The following is a 22742-nucleotide window of genomic DNA, read 5'->3' on the forward strand; positions in this document are numbered from 1 at the left end:
AACACTTTCAATACTTTATTGACACAGCTCATACATGAGCAATAAGAAAAATACATTACATACATTCTTATTGTAAATTTGCTTTCATTATTCACTTATGATACACTTATGGTTTTGAGTTATATACTTTTGTTGCTAATTAATGTAGTCAGAACAAGTACTGTGAATGACAAACCCAACTATGTATTTGCATTAACGAGGTTTATTTAAAAGAAAAAATATAATTAAATTACAGGTGATAAAAATTAATCAGTTGCAAGTGTTAAATACTGTATGTGGAGACATACATGTTAAACATTTTGGAACCACAGAACTTGCTTACTCTAAGATGTTTATCTCTCTCTCTTATTACTTGTTAATTCTTACTGATTGATTTGCAATGTCAAACATCATACAGTATGTGTTCATCTTCAGGATGGGTAGGAAAAAAAGAAGCAGAATTCCACCTTCTAATAATTCCAGACAGACAGAATTCTAGACAAAATATTAATGTTTTCTATATGGGTTTCATATGGCTCTCAAAATATCTTAACTCACAGCTTATATCAACTAAAAGGGTACAACAGAAATTAAACAAGATTAGTCCACAGCCTACTTCTAAACATATCACAAATATAAACAAAATAATTAAATTCACACAACACAATATCAATTTAAGTGGAGAAGTGCAAATTTAAGTACACCATGCTGGTCTAAAGTGATTTAGTTTTGTAATGAGCAATTCAATTTGCGCATCACATATTACAACAAAATCCCAATACACTGACAGGCACAGTTATTAGTGCTACTTTCACAATGTGAAAGCCATTGAGTTTGTATCAAACCCAAAACTACTACGAAAGTTATTAACATGAAAATCAAACTTGTTTTAATTTGGAACATCGCGGATAAGATCTCCACAATGTTTCAATGCAAAAACATGACAGAAGTAAAGCCTTAAACATGATTAACAAAACAGCTTTATCTGTGAAAGTGCTGATATTGCCAAATTTCTAGGTTCAATTACATTGCATTTTGGCACTCTGTAAGGCATTCATAAGATATTTTGAAAGGTGTGAATATTTCAAAATATAAAAGAAACAATTTTAGTCATTTACAATTTGCTCTGACAATGGCATACGAAACCTTGAATTTAAATTAAGAAAAACTATTGCTAAATCCTTCAAAAATACCTAAATTTATTTGAGCAAGTTGCCATGAACATCATTTAGAGGTATTGTATGAATCAAGTTAAGCCTTATTTCCAAAAAATGGCTTCTCCATGTGCATTTTCAGACACCGGCCATGTTCATAACGGCCAGTTTCTCAGGAGCTTTTTACCTGGATTCAACCTAAGAAAGCTAAGGTAAACTGTGCCTAAGACAAGAGACATACAGTACAAATATTTCCACAAATATCCTTACCCGCATCATAACTCATCCTGAAAAAGAAATATTGGAAGTATGGAATATGGAAATATTTAAATTGACTCACTTATTTTTTCATACAATTACTGCAAAACACTGATTCCCAGAAAGCTTCAGTGTCTGAAGAATATTTACCTTCTAGCTAGTGACAGGAAACCTTTCAAAGCCTTCTGCTGTTGTCTGCTGGTCTGGAGTTTTCTTACTCCAACCATTTCATTGTCCAAAAAAAAAACAAACAAGCGAAAAACAGAATGGCTTGATATTAACCCTTGGCAGATTTATCACCTTAATATTTTTATAATTGCTTTTAGAAAATAGAGAGCAAATTATGAACAAAAAAACAGAACATTAATCTGTTAACTGAAATATAATGAAAACTCTCTTTGTAGTTCTAAAATAAAAGTATTCCCTTATGTTTTAGCATGTGCATTATTTTTTCTCATTCCAATGGGCACTATCTCAGTGCCCTCCAGCTTTTCCAAATCCAGTTTTTCTCCCGGCGAACCAAAACCGCAAACTACCTAGAGCTCTTGCACTGCAATTCCAGTCTCCCTGCCAGAGAAAGCAGGGAGCTCTTGAGAGCTCGCTGCTGAATCACAATGGTCCCAGACAGTACGTCCACCATAACAACCACCTTCACAGTCACTGAATGGCCAGCTGTCACATTCTGAACAGTGGTTCAGACAAGATAAAAAATGCAAACAGAAGAGTACAAACAGAGGCTCAATGATCACAGTGCTGTACAATTAAGATAACCTTCTGAAATTGTTTCTTTGAATGTACAGTGTGATTTGTTTTCTCCAGGCATGGATATCATACTTTTATTGTACAATTTGTATGTGTGGACAGTTTATTTTTTTCCAGAAGGTCTGTATCCTCTCCTTTCCCTGTATCTTCTTCCTGGAGACTCCATTTTAATTTTGTATCCAAAGGTACCCCTGATCCCTCCGCTGCAGAGTAAACTCCCGAATCACCACTGTCCTGCCGGCTGTGTTTGACAACATCCACCTCAGTCAGAGACAGGCTGCGCAGGGAGACATTGGTGTTCTCCTCAGGGACAACGTCCAGCATTTGGCAGCACAGCTCCAACTCGGACTCCACTGTCAGCAGCTGCGGAGTGTCTGAGCTCAGAGACGAATCTTCCAAGCACTGGAATTGGATCAAACAAGAAACAAGACTCACTACTGTGTCTATATTTGCTAAATTAAAACTTTCATAATGGTTCATGACTTCAAAATCCAGCGCTATTGCAAAAATAACAGATAATATCCTATTGTCCTTTAACTTAACAGCCTCCAATACACCTTTCTGCTGCCTGATCCACCCCGCCATTATTTCTCTTTCTCATTATTTTAAACCAGTCACAGGTCATAACATTAGAAAACCCATTCCATTTTGCTGTAGCCAGCAACAAAAGCTTTAGCATTAAAGTTTATAACATTTACCATCAGTCATGTGCCCTCCTTCTAGCAGCTCACCTTAAGATGATTAAGAGTAACAGTGTGAATGAAGTACATGTTCGCCCAGTTTCCGAGGCAACATTTCCCAGCCTGACCTGTTTACACTCAGCTGGGAATGTAACGACAATAGAGCAACCACTGGAGTGATGCCAAATAGACTATTGCGTGACTACTAAGTCATTTGTATTGTAATTGCATAATGTTAACTTTCTGGACTGTGCAAAGGTATGTACCTGTAAGTGAGTGACTACTAAGGAAATATACAGCTAGAGTACCCATCTGAATATAAAGATAAGGTGTATGTTTCATAGGTTTCACAGTTTCACTTAGGGTGTTGATAAACCAGGATTGCTAGAAGATAAGATCACTTTATTAGCCATAGACGATTTCTTGCATTAGGAATTCGTCTTTTCATATACACCAGCTTGCTCTCCATGAGACACACAGACAGGGAGAGAAGCCTGGGGTCAGACAGCAGGGTCAGCCATTGTACAGCCCCCCTGGAGCAGCTGGAGTTGCTCAGGAGCCCAACGGAGTAGGATTCCTCTGCCCGCCGCGGGATTTGAACTGGCAACCTTCCAGTCACTGACACAGATCCTGAGCCACAGAGCCACCACTCCACCCATGGTATGGTATGGGTAAGGAGGTAACTGTAGATGTGATAAGCACTTGAACATTTTGTTTCAGTATGAATTAAAAAGGAGCATTTTTGTCTAACTATATTCTTTAACTGGGTAAACAGCTTTTCTTTTGTTTCTGTGTCAAGTTTTTCTTATATTGCAAGCTCAACACTATAATGAAGCCCAGAACCTCTCTTGACCTTTTATAAAATTAAAGTTTATGTAATAACCATTTAAAGTTGATGGAATTTCACATGTGAAGGCTCTTATTAGCCATACAACCTCATGTAGAATATTCCACAACTTGAGATCTGGACACATTCATATTCAGAAAAAATATATTTATATAAAACCACTAGCACAACCCAATAACCCAGAAGTTCAAGCATGGGCCTTCTCACAGGCTGATTGAGATAGGGATCCAGCAATCAACAGGACGCTAATTCTGCAGACAGCTAAAGACCACCAGCTTAAATAAACTATACTTAATGTGTCAAAGGCTTTATACCAAATATTTTATATTAGTCACATCACGATTAGTAGAGGAAAAAAGACACGTCATTTAACCTCTTTTTATGATCAAGTTTCCACAAAACTCCCTACAATCTTTTAAACATAGAATAAATTGAAATCTTAACAGTTTTTATGTATCTGCACTTAAAAAGACATCTCCAACCAAGTCAAATCTTGGTGGATTTCTTTGACTGTTAAGTCAAAATCACAACCAGTACAAAGACTGCTCAAATTTGAGTTCATTCCATCTCCACAAAACCTGCCAGGGCTTGTACAGGAACTCGGGTGCTATCTGAAACAGAACTGTTACAAGATTAATCACTGAGTCACTTCTCCACCCCTTGCTGGAACTTGCTTAACAGTCACTTGAGTCCTACATCTAGTATTCCATTGTGTCACCTGCACCTGCACCGTCTTGTGCATCATGCTGTGAGAGAAAGTGAGAGGGAACTGAGCCCTTCTCCAATGTCGCCAAGGCAGGCAGACCAGTATTATGAGGGGGGTCTTACCTCTCGTATGTTAGCAGGCAGTTCATACGAGGGGAAGAATGCCTTCCGGACGGTTCTGTAGGATTTATAGAAACTGAAGAAACACAGCAAGATGATCCCACAGGACACCACCATAGCCAGCAGAAAGACAAGCCCTATCAGCCAGGGTGGGGCATGACCTGAAAAGACACGATACAGAAATATTCAATGTAATAGCTCAGGGCCCTTTGTGCTCACTCAACTATATCTATGCTTTGAATCACAGGTTATGAGCAGCATGTTTTAGTTTTTAGGATCTGACAAAATCAACTTTAAACATTGCAAGGGTCTTTCATTCTATTTATCTGATGCTTTTATCCAGATCAATTTACATTTGCACCCATTTACACAGCTGGGCATTTTGCAAGTGCAGTTTATCTGAAGTAGCTTGCTCAAGAGTATAACAGCTGTGTCCCACCTGGCAAGTGAACCCACAATTTTTCTAGTAAAGAGGCCAGAGCCCTGACCACCAATTTCAAGGTTAGTGCTGCCTTGAAATGAAAACACCAATTTTACATACTTAAAACTTGTGTCTAAATAACACAGAACAAAACACATTAATTTGACAAAAATGCAGGTAGTATCACATTATTATATGATTATTGTATATTGCAGAATATCTCTGTAATACCACACTCTCAAAGATGTAGAGCAGAGATCATTGACTTTGGTTTCTAAAAGAATGAGAGCACCCGAATTGTGCCAGGATAACAAGCACCACAATTACAGAACTTTCACTGTCGGAACCGAGCACTCAAGGGTGTACAGTTCTTAGGTTGATGCCATATGTGCACTTGTTCTTTTTTTCAAGAAGTGGAGAATGTTTCATCTCACCATATCGCGTTTCTCCACTTCAATAATATATTGCCTGCAGTATATTCACTAAGTTGTAAATTGCCAGGTGCGATGTGTGGTTTTCGGCTCTGTGGAGTTTCTGGTGGATCACTGTTAATTAAACAAGCTACTTGTGCCCCATGTTGTAATTTGCAGTCAACAATCAGCATTTGTTTGTCTGTTTTGCCTTACATTTTAAATTAATGCATAGACAAATATCCTAGAGCACTACCACTCACTGTTACCCTTTTCTGCTGTCCAGTGTTGTTATACATGACCCTAAACATGCTGGAATGTTACTTGCTTAATTAAATGCCTATAATATATTTACCCAGATCCACTCCTGTGTCCATAACCTGTATATATAGTTGGATGCAAATATTTGGGAACCGCTGGCAAAATTACACGTTTTGTTGATTTTTTAAGTGAAAAGAAGCTAACACAACTTCTGCAGCAAACAAAACTTAAACTTGACATATTTCTGCAAATATTAATGCACAGTTACTGTTTATTTGCTAAATTTAAGGGGTTGGAAAAAATAAAACATTACATGTGACATGTGTAAAGATTTGGGCACCTTTCCAGTTGATCCACTAGTGTTACATTTTTTGTAAGGTCTCAGAACTTAATTGACTCATTAAGCCTAAATCTAAGTCAAGTGATGACAATTCCAGAGCTTCATTAATTCTGACTCTTCGAACCTCTCAGGGTTTGTGCTTACACTCAACAACCATGGACTCCTATAAGCAGCTGACTTGAGGTTCAGAAAATAGCAAAACTCCCATATCACTGCAAAGGACCTGCAGGAAGGTTAATCTGGTACAGGAGTAGTGGCACAAGAGTCATCAGAAGGAAACCTTACCTGCAATCTCATCACAAAAGTCAATGTCTGAAGTATGCAACAACACCTAAGCCAGAGGCATTTTGAAACCAAGTGCTGTGGTCTGATAAAGTAAAAATTCATTTGAAGAGAAGAACACCTTTTCAACTGTTAACCATGGGGGTGGATCTATTGTGCTTTGGGCTTGTGTGGCAGCCAGTGGCACTGGAAATATTGTGTGGGTAGAGGGAAGAATGGATTCTACTAAGTATCAACAAATCCTGTTAGCTAATGTCCCACAGTCAGTGAAGAAACTGAAGCTGAAAATAGGTTAGATATTACAACAAGACAATGATTCAATTCAATTTATTTTTATATAGCGCCTTTCACAACAAGGTTGCCCCAAGGCACTTAATGCAAGTAACCATATATTTTGTGGCTAGCTATTACAACTAGACAATGATCCAAAACATACCTCAAAATCAACCATGAACTACTTCAAGAGACGAAAGATTAAGGTTTTGGAATGGCCTTCACAGTCCCCAGACCTGAATATTATTACAAATTTGTGCGTAGATCTCAAACATGCAGTGGATGCAAAACGACCTAAGAATATTTCTGAACTAGAAGTGTTCTGCAAGGAAGAGTGGGGAAAAATTTCCTAAAGCTAGAATAGAAAGACTGTTAGCTGGCTACAAGAAACGTTTGGAGGCTGTGATTTCTGCCAAAGGGGTGTTACCAAGTACTGATTGATAGGGTCCCCAAACTTTTGCACATGTCACATTTACTATTTTATTTTGTTAAATCTGTTAAATTCAGCAAATAAATAGTAACTGTGCATTAGAATTTGCAGAAATATTCTGCAGTTGTGTCAACTTCCTTTTCACTTAGAAAATCAACAAAATGTCATTTGGCCAGGGGTGCCCAAACTTCTGCATACAACTGTATGTTTGGAATGATTCAATTGACATTTTGAATCTTAATCTTTACCATCATCTTCAGTCTGTCGGCACATCACAGGACTGAACTTGCTTCTCTTGTTAAGGTCACTCTCCAAGGCTTGCACCCTCACACAGTACACTGTCCAGTATTCAAGACCTGATATAATGATCATGTTATTTTGCGTCTTAATTTTATGGATTGGTGAAACCTATAAGAAATGGGAGGAAAAAAATACACCATTGTTATTCCTAGCAATTACTCAACACAAAGGCTCCTGGAATACCAACAGTCAAAAAAATGCCAAAGAAAGCAGTACAAAACAAATAAAAAAAGAATTAAACATGCTTTGACCTTTAAATAATTCTAGTGAATAATGAGATTAGCCCATTTGATACTTAACTAGTTGATCTGAGGATTTCAACCAACCTTTATGGAAAGAAGCATTTATGGTATCAGCTTCAGCAAAATAGCTGGGTAGCTTGTTCCATACGCCTACATCCCTTTGTGGATCTCCTGATCTTAGTTTTAAAATATCCCTCCCCATGTATTCCACCTGTGTGCTCTGGTTCATATATCACTGCTGATTCTGAAGATGTTTACTGGGTTGACTTTGTCAATGCCTTTGGGAATTTTGAAATTATCAAAACAAAGGCTTAAATAATGATACTCTGAAGCTCCAACATGGGACTTGTGTCTGCACTTTCACAGGGTCTTTCAAATGAAGTGTGGGAACAGCTATGACTCTTGTCCCTGTTCAAAAAAGGTTAATTTTTCAGGGATACAGTACATTATTCAGGAATTGTAGAATGTGGAGCCAGCACTTCACATATTACAATTCAAAAGGAAACAAACAAAGCTGTGTGAAACCTCAGGTCTGAATGGATGTTGAAAATTAGACCTGGGGTTATTCAATACTGTTTGCAGCACATTTCTCATGATCCTGATATCAGACATTTAACAGTATAATAAAGCTTTTGATGCAGGTTTCAGGTGATTTTTAGTGACCTTGAAACCAGGTGTCTTTTTTTTTTTGCAAAGTGAAAAAAATAGCATTAGGAGGCCACTTTTCACCTGCCTTCCTCAAACACCCATTGAAGTGTGCAATCAAATTTCTTAAAAGTCCGGATAAAATGATATCTCTCTTAGTGAAGAGCTAGCCTAAATGTGATGAACATAACCTCCCTTTTCATTGTTTTTGACTATCAATTAAGTAAAAAGCAGTTCTGTTGGTGGCATGTTTTTTTCAAAAATGTGACTGCTGGCAAAAAGCTTTTCCAGACACAAGCATTCTGAATTTAGGAACAACTTTAAGTAGGAATAACTTGTATTTTAGTGAAAAATAGTGCAAACTGCTGTCTAATTCTGAAAAACAATTGGCAGCCGATACACATTACAAAGCAGTGGATCAATTTGTTAGTAGGGGTGAGAAAAAAAATCGATTCTTAGATGCATCGTGATTCTCCCTTACGATTCTGTGTCGATGCACAAAACTCCATAATCGACCTTTTAATATGCACAGTACTAAACATTTTAGGTAAAAAGAATAAAACTTAAAAGTAAAAGACAAATAGAGCAAATAATAAAGGTTTAGTTTTTGGACTTAAGACAAAACTAATTGCGTTGTGAACGTAAAGACGTATAGGTTGACAAGTGTGCCATGCTTACATTTGAACAAAGCTAAGCTACCCAGTTTGTGAAGATGGACAAACTCCGGCCTGCACCCTCCGCTTGGAAAGCCACCATACGGCCACATTTTGGATTTTATTAAGTAAAAGGTAAAAATGAACTAGATACGAGCCATGCAGTGTGGCAGCTGTGTCATATCAAGATAAAATATGAATACAACAAACATGCGAAATCACATTCACGTTTCCATCCGGAGTTGGAGGAAAAACGGCCTGTTCTTGTTGCTGCCGAACAGAGAACCCTCAAGCAAGTGTCACAGCTTCCACATAGCCTGGAAAGGGCGAAGCAAATCACCAGGTCTATAGCAAGTTTTATCGCAAAAGATTTGCACCCCTATGTCCTTGTTGCTCGTCCAGGCTTTTGTTGAATGTTGCAAACATTGGAGCCGAATTACAACATACTGTGTCGGCGTCGTTTTAGTGAAACCAACAATCTACAACCACACCAAAACCCATTGAAGAAAGCAAATAGGGTGATGCGTGGACACCCATTACAACAGAATGCTATAACTCTATTACCGCGCACTACATCACCGATGAATGGCAGCTCATGTCTCATGTACTCCAGACTAGAGCAATGTATGAGAGCCATCCACGTGCGAACAAGGTCAAAATGTTGCAGAACACTGCAGAGCAATGGCAGCTCTTAACAGAAGATTTCGTTTTGGTGACTGACAACGCCTCATGGCTGTTGCTGCACAGCTGGCTAAATTCCTACACATGAGATGTTATGCCCACACACTGAATTTGGCCTCTTAGTGAGTGCTCAAAAAAAAAAAATCATCATGTATAGAAAAAAAATCGAGATGCATCGAGAATCGATTTATAATTGCACTGTGGCACCCTGGATAGAAATTGAGTCATGTGTTACCCAGAGATTCCCACCCCTATTTGTTAGATGATAAAATTCTTCATTTTCACATTTTCTAAATCATTCAATACTGCTATTTCTGCAATTTCCATCATGGGATGCAAATGGCCCATGTTACTTTTTTATTAGCTTATTGTATCATTCTACGCTTGTGCTGGCATCTAATTGCAGGAGCACACTTCAATCTGGTGTTAAGTTTCTAAATGGTCTGTATTCTGCCATCTCTTCATCTGCTCTGAACTGCACTTTTTTCAATTCAGATCCTATGCTGTTCTGATTCAGTGTGGATATCAGCTGACATCGATAATCAAAGCATGTGCTTATAACAACACTGCAAAAATCGAGGTAAACTGAAGACTAAGGTCCAGGTTCCACCAAACATTTGACCCAGCTACCCACAACAAGCTTAGTCAGTACATGGCACCTCCACCAAGACCAGCAGGCAGCAGATAATTCACTTTTCCGATACACACACCAGCATCACAAATAAGAACTATGTTGTGTTATACAAATGACAAAGTTCAGGTATCTGTGAAGCACAAGTCTCTTTATTACATATGCATATGGAAGTTTGGCTTGCAACCACCAGACTTAATAAATACATAGCTGAAGATGGTCCTTTATACCTTAAAACAAAAATAGTTACCATGACACATTCTAAACAAATGATAAGACAGCAACACATGCAAATTAATTATATCTAAGTTGCAGACTGGAAAACGGTTAGTTCTTTTCATGTTCTGGGCATACAGCCAGCTTACATGCCCTTTATCTTACTGACCAAGGACAAGCAGCATCTTTATATATTTGAGCGCAAAGCCAACTTCAAGACACTAGACTGCATAGTTTGATATGCAGTCTAGTGTATCAAGAAATGAAATGAAATGTATCAAGAAATGATATTATGTCACTTCCCAGGTGGCTCTCTTATCTCTTCAACTATATGATGTCAAGCTTGTCAGAGTCTGTAGCTGTAGTAATAGTGGTGTACATTAAAAACCAGAGGATGGGAATAAGAAGTGCCGATCAAATGCACTAACAATAAAATACAGAGTTATGAAACCATTCTACTAAATTTCAAAATACAATTAACACCATCTCTCTCTTATTAATATTCATATCTAGGCATTTGTTTTCAACATTTTCACATTCTGAAACAAATTTTCCAATGATGACACAAATCTAAAAATGTCAGATGCCCATAGATAGCATAGGTCATTCCCAGAGAATTTTCAGTGCCGAGAAGATCAGCCTTCCTGTTGTCACCCTCAATTCACAACCCACCTCCCAAACCGAGAAAAAAGAAACTTCCTCTGAAAAGTATCTCAGCTTTGGCAGGTGGTTTCTGTATCTTTGATGAAGGAAAAAAAATCAAGCTCTCAATTACAGTTAAGCAAACATAAGACATTTCATGCCAACACTAACAGGTTCATTTCCAGGTCAGTGTTAGTATTTAAAGTTTTAAGTGCACCTTTTGATAGGTCTGTTTTTTATTTTTAATTATCCTTCACATGTTACTTTCCAGATTCAGGCAGGATACAAATGCAGAGCACAGTCTAGACTGGTGCCAGCATTTTGTGATTGGGGGATATGTTAGTCCCAATACCACCACCAGGTATGGGATAAGGACATACCTTAGATTGCGATTCATCTTTCTGGTACTCTATAAGGTAGGTTAAATCCCTCACTTTGTCCCTCATGGATGTGTTGTCAGTGGTCATGGGATCAGTCAGTTTCACCTCCAGCATCCCTCGTACGGATGTCACTTCCACTTTTGAAGGTGGACCCAAATCAGCTGAAAAAACAACAACAACATATTGCTAGTAAAAGCACTAGATCTCTCACTGTAGAGATATGCAACACCCAGACCAGGACTACCGCTGTTCTCAACATCTATCAATTACATAGATTTCAATATAGTTACTAAACTATTCAAACTGGCAGACGATACCAAACTAATAGGAATAGCAAACACTGTAAAAGCAACAAACAGAATTCAAAATGATTTAGATAAAATTCAAGGCTCGGCAAACACCTCACAGATGTAGACAAAAACAGGATTTTGCTTGCAAGTAGTAAACACTAAATCAGAAACGCTGAGCTAGAAAATGAGAGTCTTAAATATTTATGTTTATATCATGTACATCTTCTGGAATGTGGGGAAGGAATTTAAAAGACAGACAAAATGCTGGGACACATAATAGCAGAATTTAAATCAATTTAGGAACCAAACATATAGACTTTAACAAACAAGTGTATGAAGGAACCTGACACAAGTATTTAAAATCCTCAAAGGCATTCAAACCAGTGAACTTCAGAATCAACAGTGAAACATGAACCACAGAATACAAGTGGTAACTATGTACATTTAAAACCGAGAACAGGATGTCATATCCTGGCTAGGAATGGCTTGCAGTATTCCCACAAGTGTTCCTCCATCAGCTCAGCGGGTGAGGACTGGCTTGGCACTTTTGTCCATCTGACTGCCTGTGTATCAATCACACAGCCAATCATCCAATTAAATACTGTCACAACATGCTGCACCCCAGGGCAGCGGGGGTGGATGCAGAGGTGTTAGGGACACAAGAGCAAAAGTGTCACAATCCAGGAGAAGGAGCCAGCACTTCTGTCAGTAAACAGGCTGGCCCTGACCAGGGTCAACCTGAGGCGGGACTGTCCTACTGCTAGTGGCCAGACTCTGGAAGCAGGGAATAAAACTGGTAACGCGTCAGAGACTGGGCCAAAAGTGTCAAAGCAGGTTCCCAGCTTCTTGTCCACTCTCAGCAGTTTACATCCTCTGGACTGCCCAGGAACGGACAGAGCTGCCACATGGAGTCCAGGAGAGACAAGGAAACAGAATAACAGCAACAGAAAAGACTCCATTGAGAAGCTGTATGGTGGCTCAGGAGATAAAAGGCTTCAGGAACTGAACAGGGTCTTCTGAAACTGTGTGACCTCTGTTATTCTGCTGCTGCTGTAGAACAGATCTGTGGTGAAATGATGGGTTGAAGCCAAAGGGCAGGGGCTTCTCAGGCATTAATGCAGCTAGCTGGTGTATGACAGAGAGAGAGGAAGCAGGCAAGCTTGGTGAGGGTGTAAAAGAGTCCAGCGGATAAAGACTTCAGAAGTAGAAGTAGAAGTAGCAGCTTGTCGGAGTGAAGGTGAGTCTCCCTGGATCAATGCTCGAAGAAGGAATAGAAAAAGTCTTTTGAATAGATTAAGTGAATAATACTCTCTAGTAGCTCAATGTTGGAGCAATGATGTAGTGGAGAAAGCCTGCCTTAAATAGCCTAATGAGCTGATTGAGAGGAAGACTGGCTACCTAATTGGAAAGCAGCTGGTTTAATAAAGAGACATCCTAATCTCGTTCACACAGGGTCAGAGGAAGGCTGATAACTGAGGGACACCTGCTGCTCCCAGCCCAGGTGTAATAATTTATCAGTAAAGCCAGGAGCTACAGTATGCATACCTGTCTTCTCAGCAACTGCTGCAAAGCAAAGTGTGGCAACTAGCAACTGTGACTGTGACATGCCCTATTATGATGCAGGATGCACATCTTTACCCTAAGGGCTGTGGGAGTATGGAATATAATGTTGTTGAAGCTGATAGCCTGGCTTCTTTTAAGAACTGGATGGATGAGATCTTCAGAACAACTGAACTAACTACTGAATAGGCCACATGGAACAATGGAATCTTGTTTGTAACTTTAGGTTCTTATGTTCCAAATAAATATTATTAACAATTTTGTCATTTGTAGACGCCAATAAAAATATGGTATTTGACAGTAATAAAATTTTAAATCTAAACATTTTTACAGAACTGCAAACTGAAAAGCAATGACATAAAAAGACAAGTATAATTAGATAATAAAGATCCCAGAATCACAAAAAAAGAAGCTGAAGTACTTCTACAAGCTTCATAGAGATAACTAGGGTTTTTGGGCTCATGTTTGAAGTTAATGAGACCTACAGGTCCCCCTTCTTCATTCTTCCATTTTCATGGAGTGCCAGTGACTGGAATCAGTTCCTGAACTGATCTGAACCTCTGACAATGGAAATGAGTCAATAGGACAGTGGAAAAAAAAGGGTTTTCAATACACAGCGAGCCTCACCATTTTTGTCAGGACAGAACTCTATTTCAGTCCAAGGGGAATGCTCTCCATTGCTATTGGCTCTGAGGCGAAGATAATATATCCCATAATAGGACAATTCAGGGGAAAAATCACACTCTGTTTCTGTGATCTCCATGCAAACCTGGGTCCATTTAATCTTCCCCCTCCTCTGCTTTTTAAAGGCCCTGAAAAAAACAGAAAAGCACAGAGAAATCTGCATCACAAACAAGTCAACCTCCTCATGCAAAGTCTTTAACCTCACAAGAAGATGTTGGCATACAAATTTGTTTACTTTGAGTGCTAGTGATTCAGCTATGAGAAGTCAGGCCTCTGAATATCTTGTTTGTTTCCTTTCCCTAAACTCCCATTGTGAAAAGTGTAAGGGTTTATTCTGTTGCTTACGTTGTTGTAACAGAGAACAAGAGCAGTGAAAGCATAAGAAACAGCAAAAAAAATGATCTAGTGAATCAAGTGACCTTGACATAACCATGATAATAAAAAAATGGCTAAATCCATAACACCACAACAACTAAGACATAAATTAAGCAAAAATGTCAAGTGTTTATTACGGCAAGTATTCTGCTGTGAAGTTGGCAGTCCGGTTCGTTTGATGTTCATCCCAGTCCCACTTCATGATGTACTGAGTGTTCACGGCCTGAATTGTGATGTTCTGTGGTGTCGGCAGAAGTCCTTGAACTGAAACATAAAACAATAAGCATCTGCTTTTAGCAATGAGTTCCTAAAGAACACAATATTAAATAGACCACTATGTGTATCATTTTTGTGCGACAACACAAAAAATAAACTTGTTCTGAAATGGTAATTATTTTGCTCTCCACCTTCAGAAAAAAAAGCCACTGTCCATTAAAGTGGTCAATTTGATACGAACTGCTTTATCCATTGCAGAGTCGCAGGGGAGCCAGAGCTAATCCAGTAGGCAATGGTGAGATACACGCTAGAAGGAGCGCCAGTCCATTGCAAGATACACACATAAGCACAGACACATACACAATCACACAAGGGTCAATTTTCCCCAAAACGAATTCACTTACCAGTATGCCTTTTAACTGTGGGAGGATTCTGGAGCACCCAGAGGAAAGCCACACTAACACCCTACATTTGCTCATATGTGAGCATTAACATACTTACTGAATATCTACTGGTGTTCAGACAGGTGATTTCAAGTGACTATAAGCACAGAGACACATTCATTGTAAGTAAACTTCAGAGTGTGAAAGTAATTATTTGGCTTCATATCCCTTTGAGACAATTGCATGAAATGTGTGATCCATTAAGCTCACCAAACTCTCTGTGTAATAGTCAGACTTGTTTTGCTATAGCCACTTTGAGTTCTTGCCAATTCTTGAAAAGTTCTAATGTAAAACATGATAAAATGGATTTAAATAGTTCCAACTGTATCCATTTTAGCTTCTGTATTTTCCATTAATATATGTAGAAAGTTGAAGTCTTTCTATAATACAGTATAACATCACTTTTGCTACATACCTTCCTGGTCTTATCATATAATCAGATACTTGTGCCCATGTCAGCAGTAGGTGGTCTGCAGCAACACCTACTGTTAAGATCTTAGAATTATTTTCCAGTTTAAATCACATCACATTCATTTTGAAGACAGAGGGTATATATAGGCAGTTTAGTCATCTAGCTTGCAGGTTGTTTTTCATATGTAGACCCTTACCACTATCCCTTCTGTACAGCCGTTGTTTCAGAAAAGGTGTGTGCACCCTTTAATTTTACATTTGACTCAGTTATCATCCCCTAGCCATGTTTAAGTCCTACATATATACACTACACTAATCATGATAATGTGGTAGCCCTGTATTTTTTATTTTATGTCTTACTCTTCTAGCAACAAGGTATGCACATTCAAGAATAGATGCTTTGTTTTAGGTTTTTCCTTAGTGCTGGTGTCACAGAGAGGTGACCCCTCAAACAAGAATTATTTCCTGCCTCGTATACGACTACACCACCTAGCAACACAAAGGGGGCCCTAGGCCCCCTTTACTTTACCACAGGTTCTGTTCATCTCCCAGAATCAACAATGCACACACAGACCAGCAATAAGCATATGTATCACATCAGTGCCCTTTTTATTTTCTAAGCACATTAACATTTACTATCACCCAAAGACACAACGAAAACAGCATGTGAAGCAACCAAATGCACTTCCAAGGGTCATAATGAATTCCTGAGGGTCAGCTTTCCTTAAGGTGATGAGGAGAAATAAATTACAGATTAAAAATTTAAATAATTTGTTATTCCCAAATTTTTAGTGCACACAACAAATTTCCAGGGTCATCTGGCATACCACCTGGGGGCGCTCCGCGTACCACAGTTTGAGAACCACGGAGTTAGATGAAGAAATAAGACCAAATCACTCAACATGCAGACAAAAATAGGAAAGAAAGGAAACATAACTGTGGTTCAAGCTGACATTACAGATTGCTAAAGATCCTTTTCACAAGTTTCATATTTCAACATGTGCTGTAAAAATTTTACTGATTTCGCAATTAAAAAAAATGTGGCGGAAACTGACAAATGCTTTCTTTTAAAAAAAAAGGTCTGTTAACTGTTTCGTAGAAAGCATCCTCCCGTTTGCCCTTTGGTTGGGTTTCTGTGATCTGATATTTTAATGACAACAATTACTGTACTTGCATTTGTGTTTCTCTGGGTCTTGCTCGTTATAAAATAAGAGCACATATACAGAGATGTTTCAGAATAAATTATGCAGTGTTTCTGAGGTAGTGCCACTTCAACCCACAAAGGACTGATGTACAATACAATGCACAAAACCACCCATGTGCGACATCCTCCCACCCTTACAAGGTATTGTGGAAGAAATGCACTTACTTGAGTATGTTATTATGGAGTGAAACAGCAACAACCATGATACGGATATGCATAAGTTCACTGAAACTAAAAATGCAATTAAAAGTTTTTATCTGAATGTGTTTAAGGTCAGTCTTTTACAGACCTAAAAACAAAAAAGTATGAAAAAAACACTTCTTAAGTGCCTAAAATAGTCAATAAGAGCACATCTTCCTACATAAAAAGGCAAAATTAGTCAACCTTTCTAATAACAGATTAATATATATATGCCTATAGAAATCTACAAACCCTTTCTGAAGTGACACATTAAATGACCTAACTAACCTAATCACATTATCGGGAGGTGGGAGGAAACCCACACAGACTCGGAACATGTAAACTCCACACAGAAGGTGCTCCAGTCCATTTGCACTCAAGAGTTGTGAGGCAGCACCACTAACTGCCACAGCACTGTGTCCACAGAGTATATTTTCATTACCAATGTCTGAAACCTGACCGTATTTATCATGCCCATTATGACTATTATAAATTCTTTGACAGACGTAACAACTGAATTACCATGCTGCCTCACACACTCCACTCAGGATTAATCAATTATTTTCAACAGGACCCCTTGACGGTTTGAAAAACTTCGGAAAGGCATATAATTTGCACAGTACTGTATAGAGTGTTATACTAACAGGCTTTACTAAACTGTGCAAGAGTCAGTAGTTCCCCAGCTTTGAGCTTTTTTCTCTAGAAGCTGGACCAAGTTTTTCCCAGGAAAGGGAATCACTGCAAGGACTGAGTCTGGCAAGGGAATAACAGAACAGCACAATGTAATGCAAACATTACCCCCAAAAAAACCTTCATGATTGTGCCTAGCTACTCAAAGTATGGATTACTAGCTTTTGTATGGACAATACAGTAGAAAAAACCTCCAGTTAAAAGGAAGCAAAATTAACAACTCATGTATAGCAATAGGAGTGAGGAGTACTAGTTTATAAGATACTTTTGGCTATTGATCTTTTATCAAACATGGAACAAATAAAGATTTTAATTAGGGCAACCTGTATGTGAAAACCTGGAAATAATGTCAATAGAAACTGCAGTGCTCCAGATCCTCACCCCTGATGAGCACACTCATTGTAAATAGTGTTGGTTAGATCACACCTCTGATTACTTGGTAAGGTGTAAGTTGAGCTGTAGGATAGGTCTGGGGCAAATATTTATTTTAAAAAGTTGTTTTTGTAATGCATAACATTAATGCCCAGTTACTTCATAAAAATTTGCATTATGGTGTCCAGTTCAACTCACCACTTTCACACTTATCCTGCTTTTCAAGGTAAGAGGTCTGGATACCTTGTAAAGTATAAGGTTTTCCTCTTTTTGTGACCTATATTAAATAGAGTCCCTCAATTTCAACACAAAATCAAATTAAATACAAAACATAATTAAATGACTAAATACTTATACACCAATTGTAAAATATTTGATACAGGTGCTTTTGCAGAGCATATCTGTTGTGCGGGAGAAGCAATTATCCACATGAAATTACCTTAAGCTTAAAATGTCTCTTTTGTTTATTTCTAGATCCCCAATGTATCTCAATAACGAACTGCACCATGACACGAAAGAAGCAAATCTCACACTTGGAAACTTAGTGAAGTCCCATTACGGGGAACTGCAGGTCTTACCTGAAGCTGACACATCGACTGCACTGTGGTCTTCCATAGAAATATTACTCTGCAATGTTCCAAAACAAACTGTTCCAACTGAACAGTCCAGACATATTCAAAAAACGTAAAACTTCATGTTAACTGGTGTGACACCTCGAAGGGGCTGGAAGGTTCCTTTAAGCCTGTGTTCCCAATCCTGGCCCTAGTGGCCCACAGAATCAAGTTACATAATCAAACCCTTCATTGACATAGTAAAAAGATTAATTTTAACTCTTTTTATTTTATAACTTCTGACTAGAAACAAAATGCAACTATTTGATCTAAAAGAAACTTCTTAGATCATGCACGTTTTCAACCTTCGAATTAAGGTGGCATGGAATGAAAACCAGCAGGTGTGGGTAACTGGGACTAGGATTGGGAACCACTGCTGTAAACAAAGGGGAACATTTCACCCAAATCTGAGGTCTTCTCTGTAAATTCTGGGCCATCTATATATTAAACAACACGTATTAAATCAAACTTAACCTTACAAAAAATTGCTGTAAACTCACTAACACTCTTTGGTTTATAAACACAAAAAAAACCTTCCTAGCCCCACCCATTTTTTGTTTTAGATTGAGGCTTAATCAACAGGGCCTGTGCTCAACAAGCTGCAAGTGAATTTCAATTAATGCTGTGATCCAGCCCAATTAACAGCAACAAGGAGAGGGAAGCAACAAGAGAGCGGGGAAAAGGCAACTAAAGCTCGAAATATTACATGGGGTAAAAACTGTGTTCCTAAGCCCACAAAAGACCCCTTTCAGAATTCTATATTTTATCACACTGGCCACATATACTTAGAGAACTATTCTTTTTTGGGGGGTAGAATGTCATACCACATGCTTACATACTAAATTAAGGCAGAGAAGATAAATTCCCATTACTATCTGTGTCATTTTCCAAAAGAGTTCATGGATCAACTAGTTGATGTTAGGATTGGATACAAAATAGCAACAAAAGCAATTCAACTACAACAAATGTTATTTTCTATTGTGTATAGATTCATTGTTTCAGACTGGGAGGAAGCAGTCTCTATTCTTAAAACAACTAAGAGTTTTGTTCAGAAATCTTTTTAAAACCTCACCAAAAAATAAAATCTGAACAATTCTTAACTATAGTGTAACAACACAAAACAGAACCAATGTAAGTTTTGAAAACATCTAGCCTTGTTTTGCAAGAGGCTTACCATTTTATGGCTTCCTTCTAAACTTTCAGCAGTGCTTTAGGCAGGAAGTAAACAAAGATCACCCACGGGCTGGACACCAGCTCAAAAGAGGAACCAAGAACAATTAATTCCCGATACATAAAATCCTCTTCACTGTCCATATTTAGGATGCCGAGTCAATCTCAGAATTCAAATCCAGACTGAAGACCTATTACTTCAGCCTAGCCTACTCACACCTTACATTATAGCCTGCTGCAACCATGGCTGCTGGTGCTGCTGTACATGCCATTGTGTGCCTCTGTGTTGGCCCACCAGGTAGATACATCTGTTCTGACCAAACTATCCTATTCTTCTCCCCACATGTCCGGATGGCGCCCGGGCTGGGCACCATCCGAGTTGGATGCTGCATCACTGCCATGGATCCATGAGGGACATCGTCTACAGAGTCTACAGAGATCTTACTGGTCTACAGAGATCTGCATGGAGTACTGGCACACAGAAAACATGATGGATGTCTCCTCCGTTGTCTTCTGGTCTATTGTTCTGTATTGACAAAATATATGGTCACTTGCATTGTTAAGCGCCTTGGGGCAACCTTGTTGTGAAAGGCGCTATATAAAAATAAACTGAAATTGGATTGAAATATCACCCTTAATGACAGTTAATGTAACCTGCTTCGGGTGATAATGCTCACTATGCCCCCCCTGTCAGTTAAAGTGACTGTGACACTGAATTGATTGTTTTGACTTTGAAATGAAAAGCAATTTCCTGATGCTTGCAACAGATACTGAGGGCGCTTGCAAAACTGTTGAGGGTTCAAGCATTTTAAATATTTCCAAGTTGAAAATGTTTTGCAAATCCAATAAATCAAAATGCGTCTCTGAAAGACAGTAATAAACTGTAATCTGTTTCCATGTTCTCGGATTTTAAATTTAAGGAATTTTGACCCTTAGTGTTGTAGATCAATCAACACTTGGTCCGAGTGCCATCAAAATACAATATTGTTTAAGATTTGGTTTTCTTGCATAGGAAGAGAGTAGCATGTTACAAAGACATTTACCTGTTTGGGTTTGTTATGGAACAGCACCCATTAATCAGTAGGATAGGGGAAAACCTGGTGGTCAAATGAGTGATTAATTCTGTTTTTTTGTTAGTCATGTAATGCTGTGCACTGTTCTGAGGAGTAAAAGGGGGCAAAGAGAGACAGCTGTTACAAAAACAGATTCTCTCACATGCCCACACTCTCACATTCACATCACACTCACTCTCCCCCTTCCCAGCAGTCCTGTTAGGTTGATTCTGGCTGCCTAACTCAAGAAATACTGTATGAAGAAGAGACAATCAGTTGTCACATGCCTTCCTTAGTTTTTGCTTTGTGACTTCCTTCAATTTAAAATATCTTAGTCCTTCACCCATGTCTTAATTCTAAGTCATTCTAAGGTACACAGTCATTTTCAGTTTTAATAGGCAACCCAGGAATGCATTTACAATAAGTAATCTGACATACTTTTTAGACATGGAAATTACTTAGGCACTGAATCACACTGCAAATATTTACCATGTTTTTAAATGAAATGAAAACAATAACACAAAATAGCCCTCTAGAAAAAAGAGGTGCAAATGTTCCAAATGTAATCTTTCGTCAGTCTCACTTTACAACACAATGTTCCAAAGACAGATGCAGGTGATACACGTGTTCTGTGTGATACAATAACTGTGAGGAAATGAAGTACAAAATTTGAAGAGAGGGTAATTTAAACATAACTCTGACAACTAATAAAGATTACTTAATGTCTCTGAACAATTTAGTGAATAGCATTATTACTAAAACCCACTCAAAATACTTGGTTCTGTCATATAATCTGTTCATTTTATGTGAAGAAATAAGGGAACACCTGCATTTGCTGCTGAAGTCTTTCCATCCTAGTTTGACATCAGACACTATTGCTCATGGCACATCTGCATGTTGAGCTGTCTTGGTCACTCAATCGCCTTGCCAAGTGCCCCCCAACAACACATTTTCTTTACAAGTCACTGACTTACTAGCCATGATTATAGGCAGCCAAGCCTATACAGAATTTGTTCCGCGATCCTAAGCATACTGAGATTTTACTTCCTCAACAAGATTCACGCCTCTGAAAAAGGCCCTTTTTCTATATACTTGGTGTCCCATATTTTTACCCAGGTGTTTCCATTTATTGATTCGCTACCTGTACACTGCATATAGAGATAATCAAAAGGCATATTGATACCTAGTGGCACGTCCCCTGGACATGCGACTGTGTACATGACCTTGGTGCTCATGCATGTTTAGTATTTCGTCTCATCATGGGGTGGCCTGGGTCATAGGCCTCCAAGCCATATTAAGCTACTTAGGTAAAATCTACAAGTAAAAACCCGTTGCTAAACATTTATTGACAACAGTTCCGTGTGAATTATAAAGTGAACAACTGACAAACCACATTTTGCCCAGTGGCTGTCGGACGCTGCGGTATGCTGAGCTCTGCGACGCTGTACAGTATTGTCGAGACTCCTGACGCAGTTTCCCCCAGGCCGACACTGTACTCGGCCAGCGGGTTTGCGCACACACTGCACAGCCAGCAACACGCTTACAGTCCGGCAATCCACATCTACACGTCTAGGCGCAACTCGGGAACAGTGTTGGACGATTACCTGACCGTTTGTAATTACAGTCCCCAGTAAATTCCACCGAGCCACACAAGGTCGAAAACTATTAAACGTCTTTTTAACAGCGAAAACAGAAATATATTAGCTCAAAGTGTATGATTTTAAATCAAAGGGTCTGTGCTCGCAAGCCGTACATTAAATAGTACCCTTTTGTTTTTGTTCCTAAGCAACTGTAGTGCAAATCCCTCCACGGCGAGTGCAACCCTTTTTCACAGCACTGTTCCAAGATTTTTTTTTAACAAAACATTACTTACCAGCATATACGTGTGCCATGACTGCCAGAAGTGCGGGCGCAAAAGTCTGAACGACCCTCATCTTCTACTACAACTCTCACAGCTGTTACTTTAAAACATCCCTTTCTCCGACAGCTCTTACGCTCTCCTCTCCCCGCAGCAGGAAATAAGGGTAAAAAAAAACCCAGCTCGGGCACTATTGACAAATACAGACGGCATATCCGGCCTATGTACTACTACAAACGAGTCTCTTCGTAGTCTGTTTCCAAACAAGGCCGAGCTGTGGGGCGAAGTCTGCACTGCGGTATGACATGTAACTA

The 22742-nt window shown here is 38.8% G+C and overlaps 1 protein-coding gene across 1 annotated transcript; it reads right to left on the reverse strand.

Moving 5' to 3' along the window:
* LOC102693576 (interferon alpha/beta receptor 1a-like) lies at window positions 1-22742 on the reverse strand. The gene is made up of 7 exons (XM_015363593.2): window positions 22444-22742; window positions 14359-14485; window positions 13790-13974; window positions 11313-11473; window positions 7171-7330; window positions 4509-4666; window positions 1-2555 (listed from the first exon to the last, which is right to left on the reverse strand). Exons 1-7 carry the CDS (start codon window positions 22502-22504, stop codon window positions 2220-2222), a joined length of 1188 nt encoding a protein of 395 aa, XP_015219079.1. The 5' UTR covers window positions 22505-22742; the 3' UTR covers window positions 1-2219.

Source organism: Lepisosteus oculatus, chromosome 15 (genome assembly GCF_040954835.1).
Source record: "Lepisosteus oculatus isolate fLepOcu1 chromosome 15, fLepOcu1.hap2, whole genome shotgun sequence".
NCBI classification, from domain to species: Eukaryota; Metazoa; Chordata; class Actinopteri; order Semionotiformes; family Lepisosteidae; genus Lepisosteus; species Lepisosteus oculatus.

Bases quoted from the DNA above. Each gene is read 5' to 3' on its own strand.
- LOC102693576 (XM_015363593.2), bottom strand. From the start codon at position 22,504: ATGAGGGTCGTTCAGACTTTTGCGCCCGCACTTCTGGCAGTCATGGCA. The intron at 11,474-13,789 runs GTGAGGCTCGCT...TTGTTTTTTCAG, and splicing joins GTTCTGTCCTGACAAAAATG to CTGATTTGGGTCCACCTTCA. The intron at 4,667-7,170 runs GTAAAGATTAAG...GTGTCTTTTCAG, and splicing joins CCGACAGACTGAAGATGATG to GTCATGCCCCACCCTGGCTG.